Source organism: Budorcas taxicolor, chromosome 4 (genome assembly GCF_023091745.1).
Source record: "Budorcas taxicolor isolate Tak-1 chromosome 4, Takin1.1, whole genome shotgun sequence".
Lineage (NCBI taxonomy): Eukaryota > Metazoa > Chordata > Mammalia > Artiodactyla > Bovidae > Budorcas > Budorcas taxicolor.
In genome coordinates, this window is record NC_068913.1 from 116,777,447 (window position 1) to 116,796,348 (window position 18,902).

At 45.0% G+C, this 18,902-nt stretch overlaps 1 protein-coding gene across 2 annotated transcripts in view; it reads left to right on the forward strand.

Annotated features, from left to right (window-relative positions):
• ACTR3B (actin related protein 3B) overlaps positions 1–18,902 on the forward strand; it is a 69,706-nt gene that overhangs the window by 11,823 nt on the left and 38,981 nt on the right. The window contains exon 2 of one of the 2 annotated variants that reach the window (XM_052639214.1): positions 9,786–9,841. The exons of the other annotated variant lie outside the window; for it this stretch is intronic. Coding sequence (XP_052495174.1) covers positions 9,786–9,841 — 56 coding nt within the window. The remainder of the gene's footprint in view (positions 1–9,785; positions 9,842–18,902) is intronic. 2 annotated transcript variants of the gene reach the window in all.

Sequence of the window (18,902 nt, forward strand, 5' to 3'; positions counted from 1 at the left end):
ACGTTGCAGGCAGACACTTTACCATCTGAGCCACCAGGGAGCCCTCAGTGTGTAAAAGTTTACACAAATTGATGATACCAAAAGTCCAATAGAAAACTTATCTATGGGCAGTTCATGGAAGAAATACAGTTGTTGACTATATGTTAAATAATTCAGCAGTTGAATGAAATTATTGACTATGAGATCCTTTTACTTTTTGGATTAGGAGATATTTTCTAGAAACGGTCAGTCATATTTAGCGTTGAGGTAGGGACTGATATTGGGCTTCCCTGGGGGCTCAGTGGTAAAGAATCCACCTGCAAGTCAGGAGATGCCGGTTCAGTCCCCGAGTCAGGATGATCTGTGGAGAAGGGAATGGCTGCCGGCTCCAGTATTCCTGCCTGGGAAATCCCAGGGACAGAGAGCCTGGTGGGCTACAGGGTACGAGGTCACGGAGAGTCAGATGTGACTGAGCAGCTAAACGGCAACACCAGGGGCTTGTTATTACCTTGCACTAATGAAGAAGCAGAAGCTGGAGGGATTCCTTCACTTCCTGAAGTCCCAGAGCTAGGGCTGCGCTTTGAACCCGGCACTGCGGGCCCTGTTTAACTCCCTGCGGTGTGAGTGCATGCTGCCTTGCAGCTGTTCTCACTGTGAGCCTCCCTCTAAGAACCGCTTTCGCTGCATCCCACAGGTTGTGGGTGACTGTGCTTTCCTTGTCATTTGTCTCAAGGTATTTTTTAAATTTCCTCTTCGATTTGTCTGTTGACCGATTCGTTTTTTGGGTCAACTATTTTCGAAGTATATTTATATATGACCAGTAACATGTCTGCTTCATTTTTGGTGATTGTGTAGCATTTTATTGAATGATTGCAATATATTTATTTAATTTATCCTCTGTTGATGGCATTTGAGTGTTTCCAGTTTTTGTTGTTGCTGTTTTCCTGTTATACTGCTGCAGAGAACATTTTTTGTGCATTTCTTTTAATACATGTAAGAGTGCTTCAGTGGGGTAAATTCCTAGAAATGTGCTATTTGGACATTAGTTTAGATGCATTTAAAACTGTTTGGATAAAATGGTGTATGCATTTACAGTATTGATAAATAAGATGAAACTTCTCCTTATAATGAGACTTCAACTTTTTAATTGTAAAGTTAAGTGTAATTTTCAGTGTAAAATTTACTACCACCTTCTTCAGTATTGGCCCAGATTTTGAATGGTTTCACATTAAATTTATAGGTGAGTTTAGTGATAATATGTGATGCTCCTTTTAAACCTGTTGACTCTTGCTATGTGAGTGAGGTCTGTCTCTGTCTCCTTGTATATGGAGTGTTCTTCCCATCATATGTCTTATTCTCAGGGGTAATGTTATTCTGTGTTGTTGCTGTTTTGAATAGCATCTTTCCACCCAGCATATAGTCTTACTTGTTACTGGTAGGAAAGTTGCTGATTCTTGTCTCTTTTTTTGCTAGGACGTGGGCATGAGGCTGGGGAGCTTGCATTTTATAAAAATGCAGAGATGACTGCGTGTAATAATACATAGTTGAGTCAGTGATTCCTGCCCTGGTTGCTCTTCAGAACCGTGGCTGAGGGTGGTGGGGAGGAAGGATGGGGATGTTTAAAATACAAAAATCCAGGTGCCTTCTCTGTGGCTCTGGGACAGGCCCTGGGAATCTGCATTTTTCAGAAGCTTCCCAGGTGATCCGGTCAGTCAGGGTTGGTACTTTCTTTCCAGAAGCCTTCCCAGATAATCTGAAATTCAACCTGCCAGATAATGTAGGCCATGCTACTGTGAGAAGCACAATCGAAGTCGTGTTTCTGACAGGTGACCTTTTTTAAAAAAACTTAATTGTCATCGTTTATTGCATGGTTTTTAAAAAATTTATTTATTTTTACATGACATTTTTCTTTTTTAAAATTGAAATATAGGGCTTCTCAGGTGGCGCTAGTGGTGAAGAACCTGCCTGCCGAAGCAGGAGATGCGAGAGACTTGGGTTTGATCCCCGGGTCAGGAAGATCCCCTGGAGAAGGAAATGGCAACCCACTGCAGTATTCCTGCCTGGCGAGTCCCATGGACAGAGGAGCCTGGGGGCTACAGTCCACGGGGTCGCAGAGCCGGACGCGACTGAGCGTGCGGAGCATAGTTGATTTACAATGTTGTGTTAGTTTCTGGTGTACAGCAAAGTGATTCGGTTACACACACGTTGTTTTTCAGATTCTTTTCTCTTGTACATTATTACAAGATGTTGAATATAGTTCCCCATGCTGTACAGTAGGATCTTGCTGTTACTGTTTCGTGCATAGTCGTGTGTGTCTGAGAATCCCAAGCTCCTGATTTATCCTCCTTTCCCTCTCCCCTTTGACCGTCGTAAGTGTGTTTTCTATGTCTGCGTCTAACGGGTGAGCATTTTGGGGAGCATTTTGAGGACCAGGACCGTGCTTCCCTCCCCGCCGCCCCCGCCATATCCTCATATGTGCCTACTACATAGCTTCTAGCTAGCAGGCTGGTTGGAATGTATCTTTGCATGATGGTGTCTAGAACACCTTCCCTATTATAAGAGTTGTGTTCTGCTCGATGATTTTTGTGAAGCTGAGTTGTTGTCAGATCATCTCTAACGGGGCATGCCAGTCCGACGCTGGGTTGTCCTTCTAGGAGAGAACTGTACGAGGACCACGTGTTAGTTACATGTACAGACATTCTATTGAATAGGGTCTCATTGAGGTTCCACATGGACCTGCATTGATGAAGATTTTGTTGAAATGTAAAATCTGAAGGTCTCTTAAAAAATCTTATGTTCCTTACATTGTGAGTGTTCAAAGTAAGAAAACCTCAACTGTGTTTGATGCTGTGCCAAAATTAGCACAGGAGAGTTTATAAAGATGTTGAAGTACCGTAAAGGGATCTGAGTAATTTGTGCTCTTGCCAGTGTTGTTTTTTTTAAATAAAGGTTTTGGTTTTGCCGGGAAGGTGAGGAGGGAAGACCTCATAGTGGTTAATCCCCGCACCTGTTAATCGTCTCTCTGTGTTGGTTTTGGAGATCATTGCTTGCAGCATGTTACTGCCGCCCGGTACCCATGTGACTCTGTGACAGAGGCCTCCTGTGAGGGCTGTGCCATCTCAGTGCGGTGACTTCAGACCCCGAACACCCTGGCAACTGTTGCCGGGCGGCACGCGGTGGTGGCATCATCCGTAGAGGGTGGAATGTTAGAGCTGTGGGCTCCAAAAGGGCCGTGTCCATTTGTCCAGCCCGACCTTTGGCCACGGTGGGCTGCTGTTCATGATTTCAGGACACACAGCTTGGAGATGGGGATGAGACACAGCTGTTGAAGGACACTGGGCATCTTTCGTGTCACTGGTGGTGCATTTTATCTCCTCCACTTCACATTTGAGCGTGTCTGTGGTGTTCAGAGTGGGCACAGCAGAAAGACTGAGCACTGTGGTTTGGGACACATGAGCGTAACGGCTTTGGAAACTTTTATTTTTTAAGTTAATTTAGGAAGTATTTCAGTCCATCCTAAAGGAAGTCAATCCTGAATATTCATTGGAGGGACTGATGCTGAAGCGGAAACTCCAATACTGTGGCCACCTGATGCGAAGAACTGACTCATTTGAAAAGACCCTGATGCTGGGAAAGATTGAAGGTAGGAGGAGAAGGGGAGGACAGAGGATGAGAGGGTTGGATGGCATCACCAACTCGATGGACATGAGTTTGAGCAAGCTCCGGGAGTTGGTGATGGACAGGGAGGCCTGGCATGCTGCAGTCCATGAGGTCGCAAAGAGTCGGACACTACTGAACTACTGAACTGAACTGAATCACACATAGAAGTAGTAGTAGGCAGATGAAAAATATAGAGAGCCCTGCTGTCACGCGTGTTCTCTTTCTGTTTACACTTTTAATGCATTAGCTCACCACCCCTAGGAAGTGGTGGGCTGCGTTATGACCCCACTTTTACAGATGGAGAAACTGAGGCACAGAGAGACCCATTTGGCAAATGAGAGAGCTGGGGTTTGAGCTCAGGCAGTCTGGTGCCAGAGCGCATGGCCTGAACCAGTCCAGTACACTCTGTTGCCCTTCAGAAATATAAAAAGTAATATAACAGACATGAGTGATACTTAGCACCTAATTTTAATAAATGTTAGCATTTTTCTGTACAGCTGACGCTTGGACAACACTGCGGTTAGGGGCACCGACCCCAGCACGTTTGTAAATTTACATGTAACTTTTGCCTCTCCCAAAACTTAACTACTAATAGTCTTCCGCTGACCAGAAGCCTTCAGTTTAGTTCAGTTCAGTTACATCCGACCCTTTGTGACCCCATGGACTGCAGCACGCCGGGCTTCCCTGTCCATCGCCAATTCCCGGAGCTTGCTGAAACTCATGCCCTTCGAGTTGGTGATGCCATCCAACCATCTCATCCTCTGTTGTCCCCTTCTCCTCCTGCCTTCAATCTTTCCCAGCATCAGGGTCTTTTCCAGTGAGTCAGTTCTTCCCATCAGGTGACCAAAGTATTGGAGTTTCAGGTTCAGTCCTTCCAATGAATTTTCAGGACTGATTTCCTTTAGGGTGGACTGGTTGGATCTCCTTCCTGCCCAAGGGACTCTCAAGAGTCTTCTCCAGCACCATAATTCAAAAGCATCAATTCTTTGGTGCTCAGCTTTCTTTATGGTCAGTTGTGTACTGTATTTATCGACACTGCTAAGTTTACGTCATCTGTACGTAAGATGAATCATCTGTCAGCCCCTACATCAATATTATATTACTTAAAACAGTGTTGTTAACAGTAGACATCAAAAATGAAAAGGTAATGGAACGTAAAGAAATTCAGATTTATTTAGAGTGCAGTTCATGCATTGATAGCGTGGAGGCAGAGAGTGTGATGGAAGCCAGGTGTAATTGCTGTTACAGTTTCTTGGTAGCCCAGCCTCTACACTGGGGAATGAATCGTTACAGAATTTTTATGGCAAACAGTATTACAGCCCTATTCCTATAGAGAATAGGAATTTCTCTTGCATGTTAAACACCGCCACTTGACTGTAGTGATAGCCCCATCTGCAGGTTCTCCAGTTACTAGGGGGTGGAGGGACAGGCATGCTGTACAATAATGTGACTCCTTGGAGTAACACAAGGGGTAAGAAAACTAACACATTATTAAGTTTATATTAAATTTCAGTCATCTTACGCTGTGTAAGGGTAGGCTCTCCACTTGAACACAGGTCTTGCACACGATCTTCTAGGTATATTTATTGAAAATAAATCCACCTCTAAGTGGACCTGCCCAGTTCAAACCTGTGTTTATGAGAGTCAGCTGTATTTGTTTCAAGCTTGGTTGGTTTCTGAAATGACCCTGTTACACACACACAAGTGTAAAGGAGAGATTAAACAATGTCTTTGTCTTCATTAGACAATGTCTAATATATTAAGCAACATCTTTGGTCTTCTTTGCATATAAGTTAAATAAACAGGGTGACAATATACAGCTTTGATGTACTCCTTTCCCAATTTGGAACCAGTCTGCTGTTCCCTGTCTGGTTCTAACTGTTGCTTCTTGACCTGCATACAGATTTCTCAGGAGGCAGGGAAGGTGGTCTGATATTCCCATCTCTTTAAGAATTTCCCATAGTTTGTTGTGATCCACACAGTCAAAGATGTTAGCTAGTCCGTAAAGCAGAAGTAGATGTTTTTCTGGAATTCTCTTGCTTTTTCTATGATCCAACATATGTTGGCAATTTGATCTTTGGTTCCTCTGCCTTTTCTAAATCCAGCTTGCACATCTGGAAGTTCTCAGTTCATGTACTGTTGAAGCCTTGCATGGAGAATTTTGTGCATTTCTTTGCTAGTGTGTGAGATGAGTGCAACTGTGCGGTAGTTTGAACATTGTTTGGGATTGGAATGAAAGCTAACCTTTTCCAATCCTGTGGCCACTTCTGAGTTTTTCAAATTTACTGGCATACTGAGTGCAGCACTTTCACAGCATCATCTTTTAGGGTTTGAAATAGCTCAACTGGAATTCCATCACCTCCACTAGCTTTGTTCACAGTGATGCTTCCTAAGGCCCACTTGACTTCGAATTCCAGGATGTCTGGCTCTAGGTGAGTGATCACACCATCATGGTTATCTGGGTCATGAAGATCTTTTTTGTATATTTCTTCTGTGTATTCTTGCCACCTCTTCTTAATATCTTCTGCTTCTGTTAGGTCCATAGCGTTTCTGTCCTTTATTGAGCCTAACTTTGCATGAAATGTTCCCTTGGTACCTAACTTTCTTGAAGAGATCTCTAGACTTTCCATTCTATTGTTTCCCTCTATTTGTTTGCATTAATCACTGAGGAAGGCTTTCTTATCTCTCCTTGCTGTTCTTTGGAACTCTGCATTAAAATAGGTATATCTTTCCTCTTCTCCTTTGCCTTTTGCTTCTCTTCTTTTCTCAGCTATTTGTAAGGCCTCCTTACAGCCATTTTGCTTTTTGGCTTTTCTTTTTCTTGGGAATGGTTTTGATGACTGCCTCCTGTACAGTGTTATAAAGCTCTGTCCATAGTTCATCAGGCCCTCTGTCTCTCAGATCTAGTCCCTCAAATCTATTTCTCACTTCCACCGTATAATCATAAGGGATTTGATTTAGGTCATACCTGCATGGCCTAGTGGTTTTCCCTAGTTTCTTCAATTTAAATCTGAATTTGGCAATAAGGAGTTCATGATCTGAGCCCCAGTCACCTCCCGGTCTTGGTTTTGCTGACTGTACAGAGTTTCTCCATCTTTGGTTGCAAAGAATAAAATCAGTCTGATTTCGGTATTGACCATCTGGTGATGTCCATGTGTAGAGTTGTCTCTTGTGTTGTTGGAGGAGGGTGTTTGCTATGACCAATGTGTTCTCTTGGCAAAACTCTGTTAGCCTTTGCCTTGCTTAATATTGTACTCCAAGGCCAAATTTGCTTGTTGCTCCGGTATCTCTTGACTTGTCTACCATCATGTATGGATGTGAGAGTTGGACCATAAAGAAAGCTGAGCACCGAAGAATTGATGCTTTTGAACTGTGGTGTTGGAGAAGACTCTTGAGAGTCCCTTGAACTGCAAGGAGATCCAACCAGTCAGTCCATTCTATAGGAAATCAGTCCTGAATATTCATTGGAAGGACTGATGCTGAAGCTGAAACTCCAGTACTTTGGCCACCTGATGTGAAGAGTTGATTTATTAGGAAAGACCCTGTTGCTGGGAAAGATTGAAGGCAGGAGCAGAAGGGGATGACAGAGGATGAGATGGTTGGATGGCATCACCAACTCAATGGACATGGGTTTGAGTAAACTCCGGGAGTTGGCGATGGACAGGGAGGCCTGGCGTGCTGCAGTCTGTGGGGCTGCAAAGGGTTGGACATGACTGAGCAGCTGCACTGAACTTGGTCTTCTCTGGTTCCAACAGTTTTTCTGACTGTTAGCACCGCCCCCTGCCCTGCCATTTCAAATGTTGGTTCCTTCCCCAGAAGTTTGACAGTGGTCACCTCTTCTTACACCTGGTGAGAAGTCATTCAGCAGATGTTTATGGAGTGTCTGCTGCTTGTCAGGGCTATACCAGGGGTGGGAGACAGTCCAGAAAAAGGACCCTGTCCTGGTCATCCTGCAACTCACACTCTAATCCATGTGGGAAGGCAAACTTATTTATGAACAAGGTGTATAATTTTGGGAAGGCCTGGGGTCAGTGGGCCATGTGACCTGTTGAAAGCACAGACTTGGGTGTAGGGATTTCAGTGATTCCCGGCCTGCTTGTTAGCTTCTCGAGGCTTCTTTAGCCTTGGGTCAATCATTTAGTTTATTTATATTTGTGAGTTGAAATATACTTCTAGAAAAATGGTTCAGTTGAGGATGGCCTGGGATTTTTGAAGCTCAGTGTGTATTGCCTTCCTTTCAGTAAGTCCTTGCCCCCCGGGTTGGCTCTGGATGTCCCTTGTGGGTCTGGCAAGCCCTGGAGTGGAGGTCTTGCACGTCCACTTGTTTTGTGTCCTTGAATAGAACCTGGGAGTGCCCGCAGATGGGTCTTGCCTTTTAGGAACTGACCTGATGGGTCTCAGGGCCAGGCCCTGCCCCACCTCCTAATGATACCAGGACCTTAGATCCTTGGAGACTGAGCAGTCAGGCATGATTTAAGTGGGGTTGACTTGCTTTTTTTTGTTTTTGTTTTTGTCTTCATAAACCCTGTTCATTTACTGTGTGCTCAAAAAAAGTAAAATTAGCAGATGGTTAATATATATTGAAAAAACATAACATTAGTTTATTAAGATGTGGAGTGATTTAATCACATAGAAAATTTAGGACTACCCTGGTGGGACAGTGGATGGGAATCTGCCTGCCAAAGCAGAGGACGCAGGTTTGATCCCTGGTCCGGGAAGATCCCACAGGCTGCAGGGCAGCTAAGCGTGAGAGCTGCAGCTGCTGAGGCCGTGCTCTGCAGCAGGAGAAGCCGCTGCAGCAGAAGCCCGCACCCTGGCAGAGAGGGCTGCCTCTGCTCACTGCAGCTGGAGGGCCCTCCCGCAGCGCCGAAGACCGGCGCAGCCCAAACAACCCGCTAACCAGATGAACGCTTTCCTGGTGGCTCGCACGGTCAAGAATCTGTCTCCAGTGCAGGAGACTCAGGTTCGGTGCCTGGGTCGGGAAGATCCCCTGGAGAAGGGAATGGCCACCCACTCCAGTGTTCTTGCCTGGAGAATCCCGTGGACAGAGGAGCCTGGCGGGCTATGCAGTCCATGGGGTTGCACAGAGTCAGACATGACTGAGCGACTGACACTTTTCAAATAAATAAATGAATAAAAGTACATTAAAAAATTGGGTATCAAGCATCTTGAAATAATTCATAAAATAAGATGAATTAATAAAGTGACTTTCAGCGCAGCTAGGAAGTGTTTCTGTTCATTGTAAGCATTACTGAGGAATGAAGCCTCCTTTCTGGACCTGACCTCTCGGGGCTGGGGGCCTGCTGAGAAGGGGGCGCTCAGGAGTGTTTCCAGGGTTGCATTTCCAGCAGATGGTTCCGAGTGGTGGTCCCCCTCCCCACTTTGTTTTTTTTTTTTCTTTTTTTTAATATATTTAGGAGATTAGCAAGTGCTTTTGGAACAGATAGTAGTATTTTGGCATTCATTTTCGTTAAGACTTTTGGAATCCATCATACAGAGCATCTTGACAGAAAGTGGGCTCGCTCTGCACCGAGATGATAAAGAGACGCTTCTGTCAGATATTCTCAGGAGGTGGCAGTAGCTTTTCTAGACATATGCCATGACATTTTAAGAAAATTATATAATTTCCTGAGCCCCCTAAAAGTTCACGAAGTTTGTGAAGTAAGTTCGCTTTGCCGAGAGGCAGCTCTAGAATTAGAGCCCGCATGTTGAGATGTGGCTTCTCTTTTCTGTTCACTGGCTCTTTGGCTTTGGGCAGCTCAGTTAACTTCCCAGTGCCTCGCATTTTCTCACCTGCCAAACGGAGACAATATTTATTTCCTTTGTAGGATTCTTGTAAAGGTTAAAAGAGTATGAAAGCACCTTAAAAATCATTAGGGATACACAGATGTGACGTATGTATGACTATATGTGTGCAACAGTTTTTCCAGTAGAGACAAGCATGTTTTTTACCTTTTTGTTAACTGCTTGCATATCTGAACTTAGTGTTTGATTCTTAGTCACCACAAGATTTTTATTTTTAATTTCATGGGGGTATTTTGAGTCTTGATATTTTAGGACTTGGAGAGCTCGTAATAAAAGACATTAATGGAACACAGAGGAGAGTATTATTATCTAAACCTGTGTTGATGACTTTGTGCTTTTAGGTATACCAAGCTTGGCTACGCAGGCAACACAGAGCCACAGTTCATTATCCCTTCATGTAAGTAAAGCTCCGCCCTTGGTTTATAAAGGGTTGTGTTTCTCATAACTGTTGTAAGCATTCTGATTCTGGTTTTCAAGGTGTGTTAATTTCCTTGCCATCTCCTTGTAGAAGGTCGTTCTGGTTCCTGGGGAGTTACTCATCTGGCTGCCGAGAGTTGCTGTTGGCCACGGCTGGCACCTAGTTCTCATGCCACCCACCCACCCCCAGCATACACCCCAGCCCTCTGCTTTTCTTGTGATACAGTCCTTTGTCACAGTCAGTGACGTTTCAGCTTGGGTGGGCTTCCCTGGTGGTGCAGACGGTAAAGAGCCTGCCTGCAGTGCGGGAGACCCAGGTTCGATCCCTGGGTCAGGAAGATCCCCTGGAGAAGGGGATGGCCATCCACTCCATTATTCATGCTGGGAGAATCCCATGGATGGACGAGCCTGGTGGGCTACACAGTCCATAGGGTTGCAAAAAGTCGGTCAGGACTGAGCGACTTCACTTTCTTTTCACTTTTCAGCTTGGGTGGTTGCCTCCTAAATGTAGCCCTTACAACCTTGTTGCCCTCATTTGGCCTGTGTTACTTCCTGAGACAGCCTGTCTCCAAATAGAGTCACACAGTCCGTTAGGTCATACATGTCTGAGCTGCTTGCAAGAGGTGTGCCTGTTCCTTAAGGTTAATTTGTAATTTTAAGTAAGTATAGTTTTACTAATTTAGCACTTTGGTGGATTATCTGTTGTGTTACATTGTTCCCTTTATTGAAAGACTTTTTTTTTTTTTTTTAAACTGAGAGGCTCAGTGACTGTTTTACCGTGTTTGGAAGAGTCCTGTTCTGTTTTAGTCCTGTTCTGTTTTAGTCGGTAGAGCACGCTAGGGGAAGAAACGTCCTTGCCTTTTGGCCAGCGTGCCCCTGCCCACTCTTTATGCATGGTCGTCGTCTCCAGGGCAGAATTCTTCTCTGAAACTGTGTAACTGCTGGGTTATTGTTTGGAGACTGTTGACCAAAGAGTCAGGTTATGTCAGGCAGGAGTGAGGTTCTGTCTCCTAAATGTGGCCCCTTGTCAGGTAAGTTGTGCTCTTAGAAATGGTCAGCGGTTGTGGGCTCAGGACGTTTGAGTCGCAGGCCCTGGCGCTAGTGTGGACAGCCCTGCAGAGCTGGGGGGAAGGGGCTTCGTCACGAGTATCGTTCGAGGGAGACTAAGGCCTTTTTGGCGGAGATGAGTATTCACGCCACCAGAAAGTGCTCCCAGATTCCTTGAGAAGGCCTAACTCACCTCACTCCAGGTCCGTCCTTGCTGGATTACCGATCATGAGTTTGGTTTTCTAGGTCTCAGTCCCTGATTTCCGTGAGGGGACGTCCCTGACAATTGGCATCATGGGTCTGCCGCATCCTCATCTAAATTCATGATTTGATCGTTTGCCAGGGCTGCCGTAACGGAACACCACAGACTGGATGTCTTGACAGCAGAAGTTAAATGGATCGCATAGGGGCGGCTCTGAAATCCCAGATCTGGGCGCGTCTGGGTTGGTCTCCCGTGAGGCCGCTCTCCTCCGCTTGCGGGTGGTGCCACTGACCGTGTCCTCACGTGGCCGTTTTTTTCTGTGAATGGCTGAGAGGGAGACCTCTGGTGTCTCTTCCTTTCACATAAGGACACCGGTCCCATGGAACTGAGGCCCCACCCTTGTGACCTCATTTACCCTGTGTTACTTCCTGAGACATCCTGTCTCCAGATACAGTCTCACTGGGGGGGGCTTCCACATGGGAATTTTGAGGGGACGCGGTTCAGTTCAGGGCTTCCCTGGTGGCTCAGCGCTAAAGAATCCGCCTTGCCAATGCAGGAGACACGGGAAGATCCCCTGGAGGAGGAAATGGCCACCTAGTCCAGTATTCTTGTCTGGAGAATCCCATGGACAGAGGAGCCTGGAAAGTTACAGTCTGTGGGGTCGTGAAGAGCGGGACAGGACCGAGTGGCTAAGCAACAACAGAATTGGACCATTGCCTGCTGGATTGATACATTGGGACTGGGCTTGCTGACTTTTCAGAGCAGCTTAGCTTTTACCTTAAGTGCTGCAGCTCCAAGAGGCTGACCTTGCGCCTTTTGCTTTAATAAGGTTGTCAGCAGCGTGCAGTTGGCTGCCTCACTGACCTGCCATCACCAGTAGAGAGGGGCATTGAAGTCAGCTATTAGCAGGATTTCCGTCCAGAAGCTCTCAGGTCGGTGCTGTCAGAACAGCAGTGGCAGGAGCTAGAGAGAAAACTGTCAAGGAGATGGGCAGCAAGGAAGAGTTACGTCACTGGCTGAATTTGTTGCAAGAGGTAGAGAAGCTGGGAGGCAGCGCGAGGTGTTTGGGTTGCAGGGAGCGTGGTGGGACAGGTGGAGAGCAGGCCTCAGGTACCTTGGGGAGCTGGTGGGCTGCTTCTCCCAGCCTGGGGAACTGAACTGTGTTCCTGGTTACAGAGGCTTTGCTCCCACGGTGGAAGTTCAAGGTGCAGGGTGCCTTCCAGGGAGAGAAGGTGGAGCTCGTATACGTGCGTGGCTGTGTAGAGATGCCGGAGCAGGGCTTCCTGGCTCTGTGGGCGCAGAGGGGAGGCAAGCCCTGATGTGTGGTCATAACACCCCAGGCAGAGGGTGGCCGGAGAGCTGGCTGGGAACCTGGAGAATGGAGCTGTGATTTTATTTTGCATCCCAGGAATCTTCACTTTCCAGGGGCCTTGTCCCAGCCTAGAGAGAGAGGCAGGTTGCCCTGTCCCGTTTCACCAGGGTGGCCTGCTGAATCTCATTTATCAGTATTTGAGCTTCTGTGCAGAATTCACTTGATTGTTTGAAGAAAGGAAGGTTTCTCTACCGTTTTTTTTTTCTCCCCACGTTGTTGGGAAATGGGGAGCCTGACTGAAAAGTTTCAGGCAGACGCGTGTGTGCGTGCTGATCCCACCCGTGGAAGGAGGGCGTGAGAGGCGTGGGAGGGGTCAGGAGACACGGAGCGCACTTCAGACAGTCCCGTGTGTGGAAGGTCAGGTGTACAGGTCCCGTAAGCAGCTGGGAAAAGGCGTGATGCTGTGGGGGAAGGTCTAGACTGGAGACAGAGCCAAGAGATGTGTTTGTGTTTTGAATGTCTTTAAAACCTTTATTTTGGTCATTAAAAAAAGGAAGAAAAAAAGATTATATAACAAAGACCCATTTACCCACCACCCAGAAAGAACAGATGTGAGCACAGTTGCGTCCTGTAAATACATAAACGCAGATGCGCATCAGAGCGAGTGCCAGCCCCGGCCCCCCCCCGCCCCCCCCCCCCCAGGCCTCCCGCTGTCCCTCCTTTGCTGGGTGTTTGCTGTATCCAGTCCAGGCTTCATCCTCATGTCTCAGATGCAGGATGCAATGACAGTTTCTCATATTGTTTTGTGAGTTTAAACATTTCCAAAATGATATCATGGGGCAAATAACTTCATTGAATTTTTTCTGGGGAAAATAAACCCATCAGCACTCTGTATTTTAAGATGTATCAGTGTTGCTCTGTGCAGAGCTAGATGAGAATTCTTAATCCGTGAATCTACAGCGTTGTGGCATTTTCCGGGTTTCTCCGGTACACAAAATGCCGCAGTGAGTCTCTTATCGGCACGTGCCGGTTTCCCAGGAGTCATAATGAGAATTGGGGTCATGTCGTCACTCAGGTGCCACCTCCTCGGCCTTGTCACCTATTGCCAGGTGGGTGGCTCTTCTGTACGGACTGGAAGCCTGTGCTGACCTGTGCCCATTGGCAGCAGACGGCAGTTTCTGGTTCTGCACATCCTAACCTTTGAATGCTAATTTCTTGCAAATATCTTCTCCTATTTTATGACATCTTTTTAAAATTATTTTTTTATTTTCTTTAAGATACAATTTTAAAGCCTTTATTGAGAAATTTGAGACACTATTTTAAGCATGATAATTTCCTATGTATCATGTTATTGCAAAATTGATTACCTCAAAGTATTTTCCTATGTTATTACCTTATGTTTTTACTATAACATTTATTCAAACAAAGGGAATTTATAATGCAGCGCATGTGATTTAAACACATACAGTCAAATCAAATTTGATTTAAATAAGAATTTTGATCCGGTGGCTCAGCGGTGAGGAAGACACCTGCCAGTGGTAGGAGACGTTGGATCCCTGGGTCGGGAAGATCCTCTGGAGAAGGAAAGGCACCCCACTGCAGTACCCTTGTCTGGAGAATCCCATGGACAGAGCCTGGTGGGCTACAGTCCATAGCGTCGCAAAGAGTTGGGCACGACTTAGCAACTAAACAGCAACATGTAACTTGATATATTCATGTTCACAACTAGCACTTTAAAAAATTTTCATGTAGTACAGTTTTTCAGTCTTTTTATAATCTGTTTCTATTAAAAATGCATTTGGACTCCAATGTCATAAAGATTTTGTGTGTTTTCTTCTGAGGGAATCTTAAGTTTTTAAAAGAATGCGGTGTGGGAGAGAAAGGTGGTTTTCTGAATGGAAGGCCAGTTGCCCCACCGCCACTTGTTGCAGAGTGCCCCTTCAGCCGTATTGAGGCACCTTGTACGGTGGGGAACACTTCTGGTATTATTTCGTTTCATTCGTGCGTTTGTTTATCTCTGTTCCAAATTCATTTATAAATTGTTGTAAATACTGTTACTTTGGCCTGTCTCTTTATATCTAGTAGGTCTGGTTCCTCCTCCTTTTTCTTTGGTAAATACCCTCGGCTGTTCTTAGACCCTTACTCTTTATCTGGCTTCCCTGGTGGCTCAGCTGGTAAAGAATCTGCCTGCAATGCGGGAGACCTGGGTTCAGTTCCTGGTTTGGGAAGATTCCCTGGAGAAGAGAAAGGCTACCTGCTCCAGTATTCTGGCCTGGAGAATCCCATGGACTGTATAGTCCAAGGGGTCACGAAGAGTCGGTCAGACATGACTGAGCAACTTTCACTTTAGTCTTTATCAGTACATTTTAGAATCAGTTTAAGTCCATGAAAAATTATGATGGGATTTTGATTAGAGACACATTAAATTTGTAGATTAATTTGGAGGAAGACTTGATACCTCAGTGCATTGAATTTTCCTATCCATGAATATGGTATATGTATTTTATTATTTATCTCTGTCTCCTGTGCTTTTTAGTATTCATTAAAAAGCCCATACATAGCTTTTGCTGCATTTAATTTTAGGTACCTTTCTTTATGTTTTCACTGTGAATGTTTTTTGAAATTAAAATTTCTAATCAGTGCCGGCACAGTAGGAGTGCTGCCGGATCTTTTAAGTCGTTTTTTTAATCCGACAGTCTTGCTGTCCTGTCCTGTTTGTTCTGATTGCCTGCAGGTTCTTTTTAAGTTTTTTATGTAAGCTGTTGTATTAACTGCAAATAATGGTTATTTTGTCTCTTCCAATCCGAGTGCTTCTTCTTTTTTTTTTTTTTTCTTCATCTGGCTCCACTGGCTAGAACTCCTGTCAGTGACTACAACAGGGGATGGCAGGTACTTTTGTCTTTTTGAATTTAAAAAGAATGGTTTTGGTGTTTCATGAACGATTGCTGCAGGCTTTTGTGGAAATGCCTTTTCAGGTTAATACAGTGTTCTTGTATTCCTAGTTTACTAAAGAGGTTTTTAAAATTAAAAGAAAAATTATGAATGGATGTTGACCGTAAGGCTTTTTGTGTATCTGTTGAGACGATCATGTGGTTTTGACATTTAAACTTCTAATATGACGTATTACATTGACATATTTTTAAATGTTGAACAGTATTTTATCATTCTTGAAATAAACCCTACATGGTTATGAGATATCAAGTACATGGATTGTATCTGCAAATACTTATTTGGGATTTTTGTATGTGTTCGAAAGTGAGATTAGGCTATAATTTTCCTTTTTTTGTACTAGTTTTGTCTAGTTTGTGTATCAAAATTATACTGGCTTTATAAAATGAGTTTGTTAGCTTTCTTTTCTGTCCTTCAGAATAGTTCATGTAAGTTAGGAATTATCCTTTGAAGGTTTAGTAAAATATATGACATTCTTTTGGGAAATACACTGAATATTTTTATTTTTTAAAATTACTGTTGTCTGTTAACTGCTGTAGCAAAGTTTGCAAATGCTGTGAGAATTGCCAACATGTGACACAGAGACCTGAAGTGAGGAAGTGTGGCTGGAAGGGTGGCGCTGGTGGGCTCGCTGGACTCAGGGTTGTCCCAAACCTTCAACTGGTGGGAAATGAAACAAAGCAGCGTGCGGTGAAACCAGGTGTTGCTGCTGCTGCTGCTGCTAAGTCACTTCCGTTGTGCCCGACTCTGTACGACCCCATAGACGGCAGTCCACCAGGCTCCTCCGTCCATGGGATTTTCCAGGCAAGAGTACTAGAGTGGGGTGCCATTGCCTTCTCCGAAACCAGGTGTACCTGTATATTATTATGGTCGAAGAGAGCTGTAGGCAGCAGAGAGCTCCGGTCTTTTTTTTTTTTTTTTTTTATCCCCTGGACCGGTAACTGTCTTTTAGCTGGTGTGTTTAAACAGCTTATATTTATATGAATTCCCTGGAGGTCCAGTGGTTAGGACTCCATGCTCTCACTGCCAAGGGCCTGGGTTTGATCTCTGATCAGGGAACTAGGATCCCACAAGCTGTGCAGTGTGACCAAAAAAAAGAAAGAAAAAAAAGAGAACCACTTACATGTGTTGTGATTATTGATTAGGGCTTTTCCTGTTCTGTTCTTTCTGTTTTTCATTTCTTTGTTTTGTTTTACCTAACTTTGTGTGGATTACTTTGAGTGTGTTTAGAATTTCGTTTTGACTTACCTGGGGTGTTTTCGAGTGCTCCTCTGTGTGTGTGTGTGTTTTTAAGTGGTTGCTCTGCCTCCTATATGGGCTTCCCTCATAGCTCAGTTGGTAAATCGTCTGCCTGCAGTGCAGGAGACCCAGGTTCGCTCTCTGGGTTGGGAAGATTCCCTGGAGGAGGAAACGGCAACCCACTCCAGTATTCTTGCCTGGAGAATCCCGTGGACAGAGGAGCCTGACAGGCTGCAGTCCACGGGATCGCAAGAGTCAGATACGACGTAGTGACGAAGCCACCACCTAGCTCTTATGTACACACGGCTTTTCTTAGTCTGATTGTGCTGACGTTTACCAGGTTTAGTGACATGTAGAAACCTTATCTGCTATAAAGATAGGTCTCTTTTCCCTCCCTACTTTCTGTTATATAAAGATTTTACATTGAGAAACACATTGGCATTAACAATTTTTGCTTCAACTGCCAAACACTGTCTAGCAAACAAAAGAGAAGGAAAGTAATCGTAATTGCCCGTATTTTCGCACTCTCCATCATTTTTCCTTCCTTCTTGGTGTCCCAGGATTCTTTTATCATCTCTCCTCTGTGTAGACCTTTCTTTAGCCATTCTTTTAGAGTAGATATGTTAGTGACAGATTCTGTTAGTTTCTGTTCATCCGAGAGTGTCTTGATTTGTTCTTCATCTTTGAAGGAGGTTTTTGCCGAATATAGAATTCTTAGCAGCCATTTCTCTCAGCAGTTGGAAATAGGCAGTTTCCTTTTGAGCTCCCTGAATTCTGATGGCAGATTTGCTGGAGGTCTTCAGAGTTTTCTGTTTGGTCCTTAGTTTTAGATGTTTGACTATAATGTTTCTTGGTGTGGATTTCTCTGGGTTTATCCTCTTTGGAATTTACTCAGCCTTGAATCTGTAGGTTTCTTTCGGTTCCTGTTTTTTTTTTGGTCAGATTTGACAAATTTTTAATGATCCTTTCTTTGGATGCTTTTCCAGCCCTCCTCCCTTTCTCCTCTTGTCTGGAACTCGGGGTGTATGAGTGTCACATCTGCCTTTGTCCAGCCCACACGTCCCGAAGGCCCCGTTCATTTGTTTTTCAGTGTGTTTTCTCTCCGTTGTTCAGATTGGGCCATTTCTGTCGTTACGTCTTCGAGTTCATCGATCTGTTCCCTGTCCTTTTCTTCTTCCGGGCCAGTATGCAGGCTTTATTTCAGGTATTGTGTGTTTTGGCTCTAAAATCTCTGTGTGGTTTTGTCTTTCCACCTTCTGTCTGTGCTGTGAGCTTCTTTTCTTTCGCTTGTTTCAGATGTGTCTGTAGTTGCTCCCTGGAACGTTCTGTGGTGGCTCCTAAAGTCGTTTGCTGATTCTATTATCTGTGCCATCTTGGTGTTGGCTTTATGGGTCATCTTTTCTTTTTTCACTCGAGATATTCCTGGTTCCTGCTATGGTGAGAAATTGTTTTCTTTTTTTAAACCTGGATGTTTTGGTTATTATGAGATTCCAGTTCTTACTTAACCCTTAGCTTTTAGCAAGTCATTTCTGGTGGTGCTTCAAGCAGGAAAAGGGGGATACCCCTTGTTAATGCTAGTTTGGGGTTCCAGTTCAGGTTTTCCTCTTGGCCTTTGTTGACAATCGTTTGGGGAGGGGTTGCATGCTACTGCTGAATGAGGGCAGGAGTTTGGCACCAGCCCCCTCAGGCCTCTGCAGGTACCATGCCCTGGGAGGGCAGGGGTGGCAGTGCTGACTTCCACTGGGCCTTCTCTGATGGAACCCCCGTGTGAGCCGGAGGGGTGGGCTGAGCCCTGCCTCCCGTGTGGTGTCTACACTGTATGTGGGGGTTTGTTTTTCTGTTGTGTTCAGAGTCAGGGAGTGGTATGTTGCCACTGCCCCTTCCATCGTCTTTGGCTCGAGATAGCAGGCTTTTGGGGACCAATTCTGTTTGCTCCCATTGGTGTTTCTGGGTCGTTGGCTTCCCTGGCAGCCAGTGTGTCTATGGGACAAAGGAGACCCAGGAAGTCACCCCTGTCTTGGTCCTTGGGTCCTGGGGTCCCCAGGCAGTCTGCCGCTTCACCCCTCAGCATTTTTATGTTTCTTTCAAACATAAAGTCCAGTCATTCCAGCAGTGCTTAGAGAGAGGAGTAGGGAAAAGTATGTTTATTCCATCTTGCCAGAAGCAGAACTCCAAGTTTAATGAATTTTGGATGCTTTTGAACTGTGGTGTTGGAGAACAGTCTTGAGAGCCCCTTGGACTGCAAGGAGATCAAACCAGTCAATCCTAAAGGAAATCAGTCCTGAATACTCA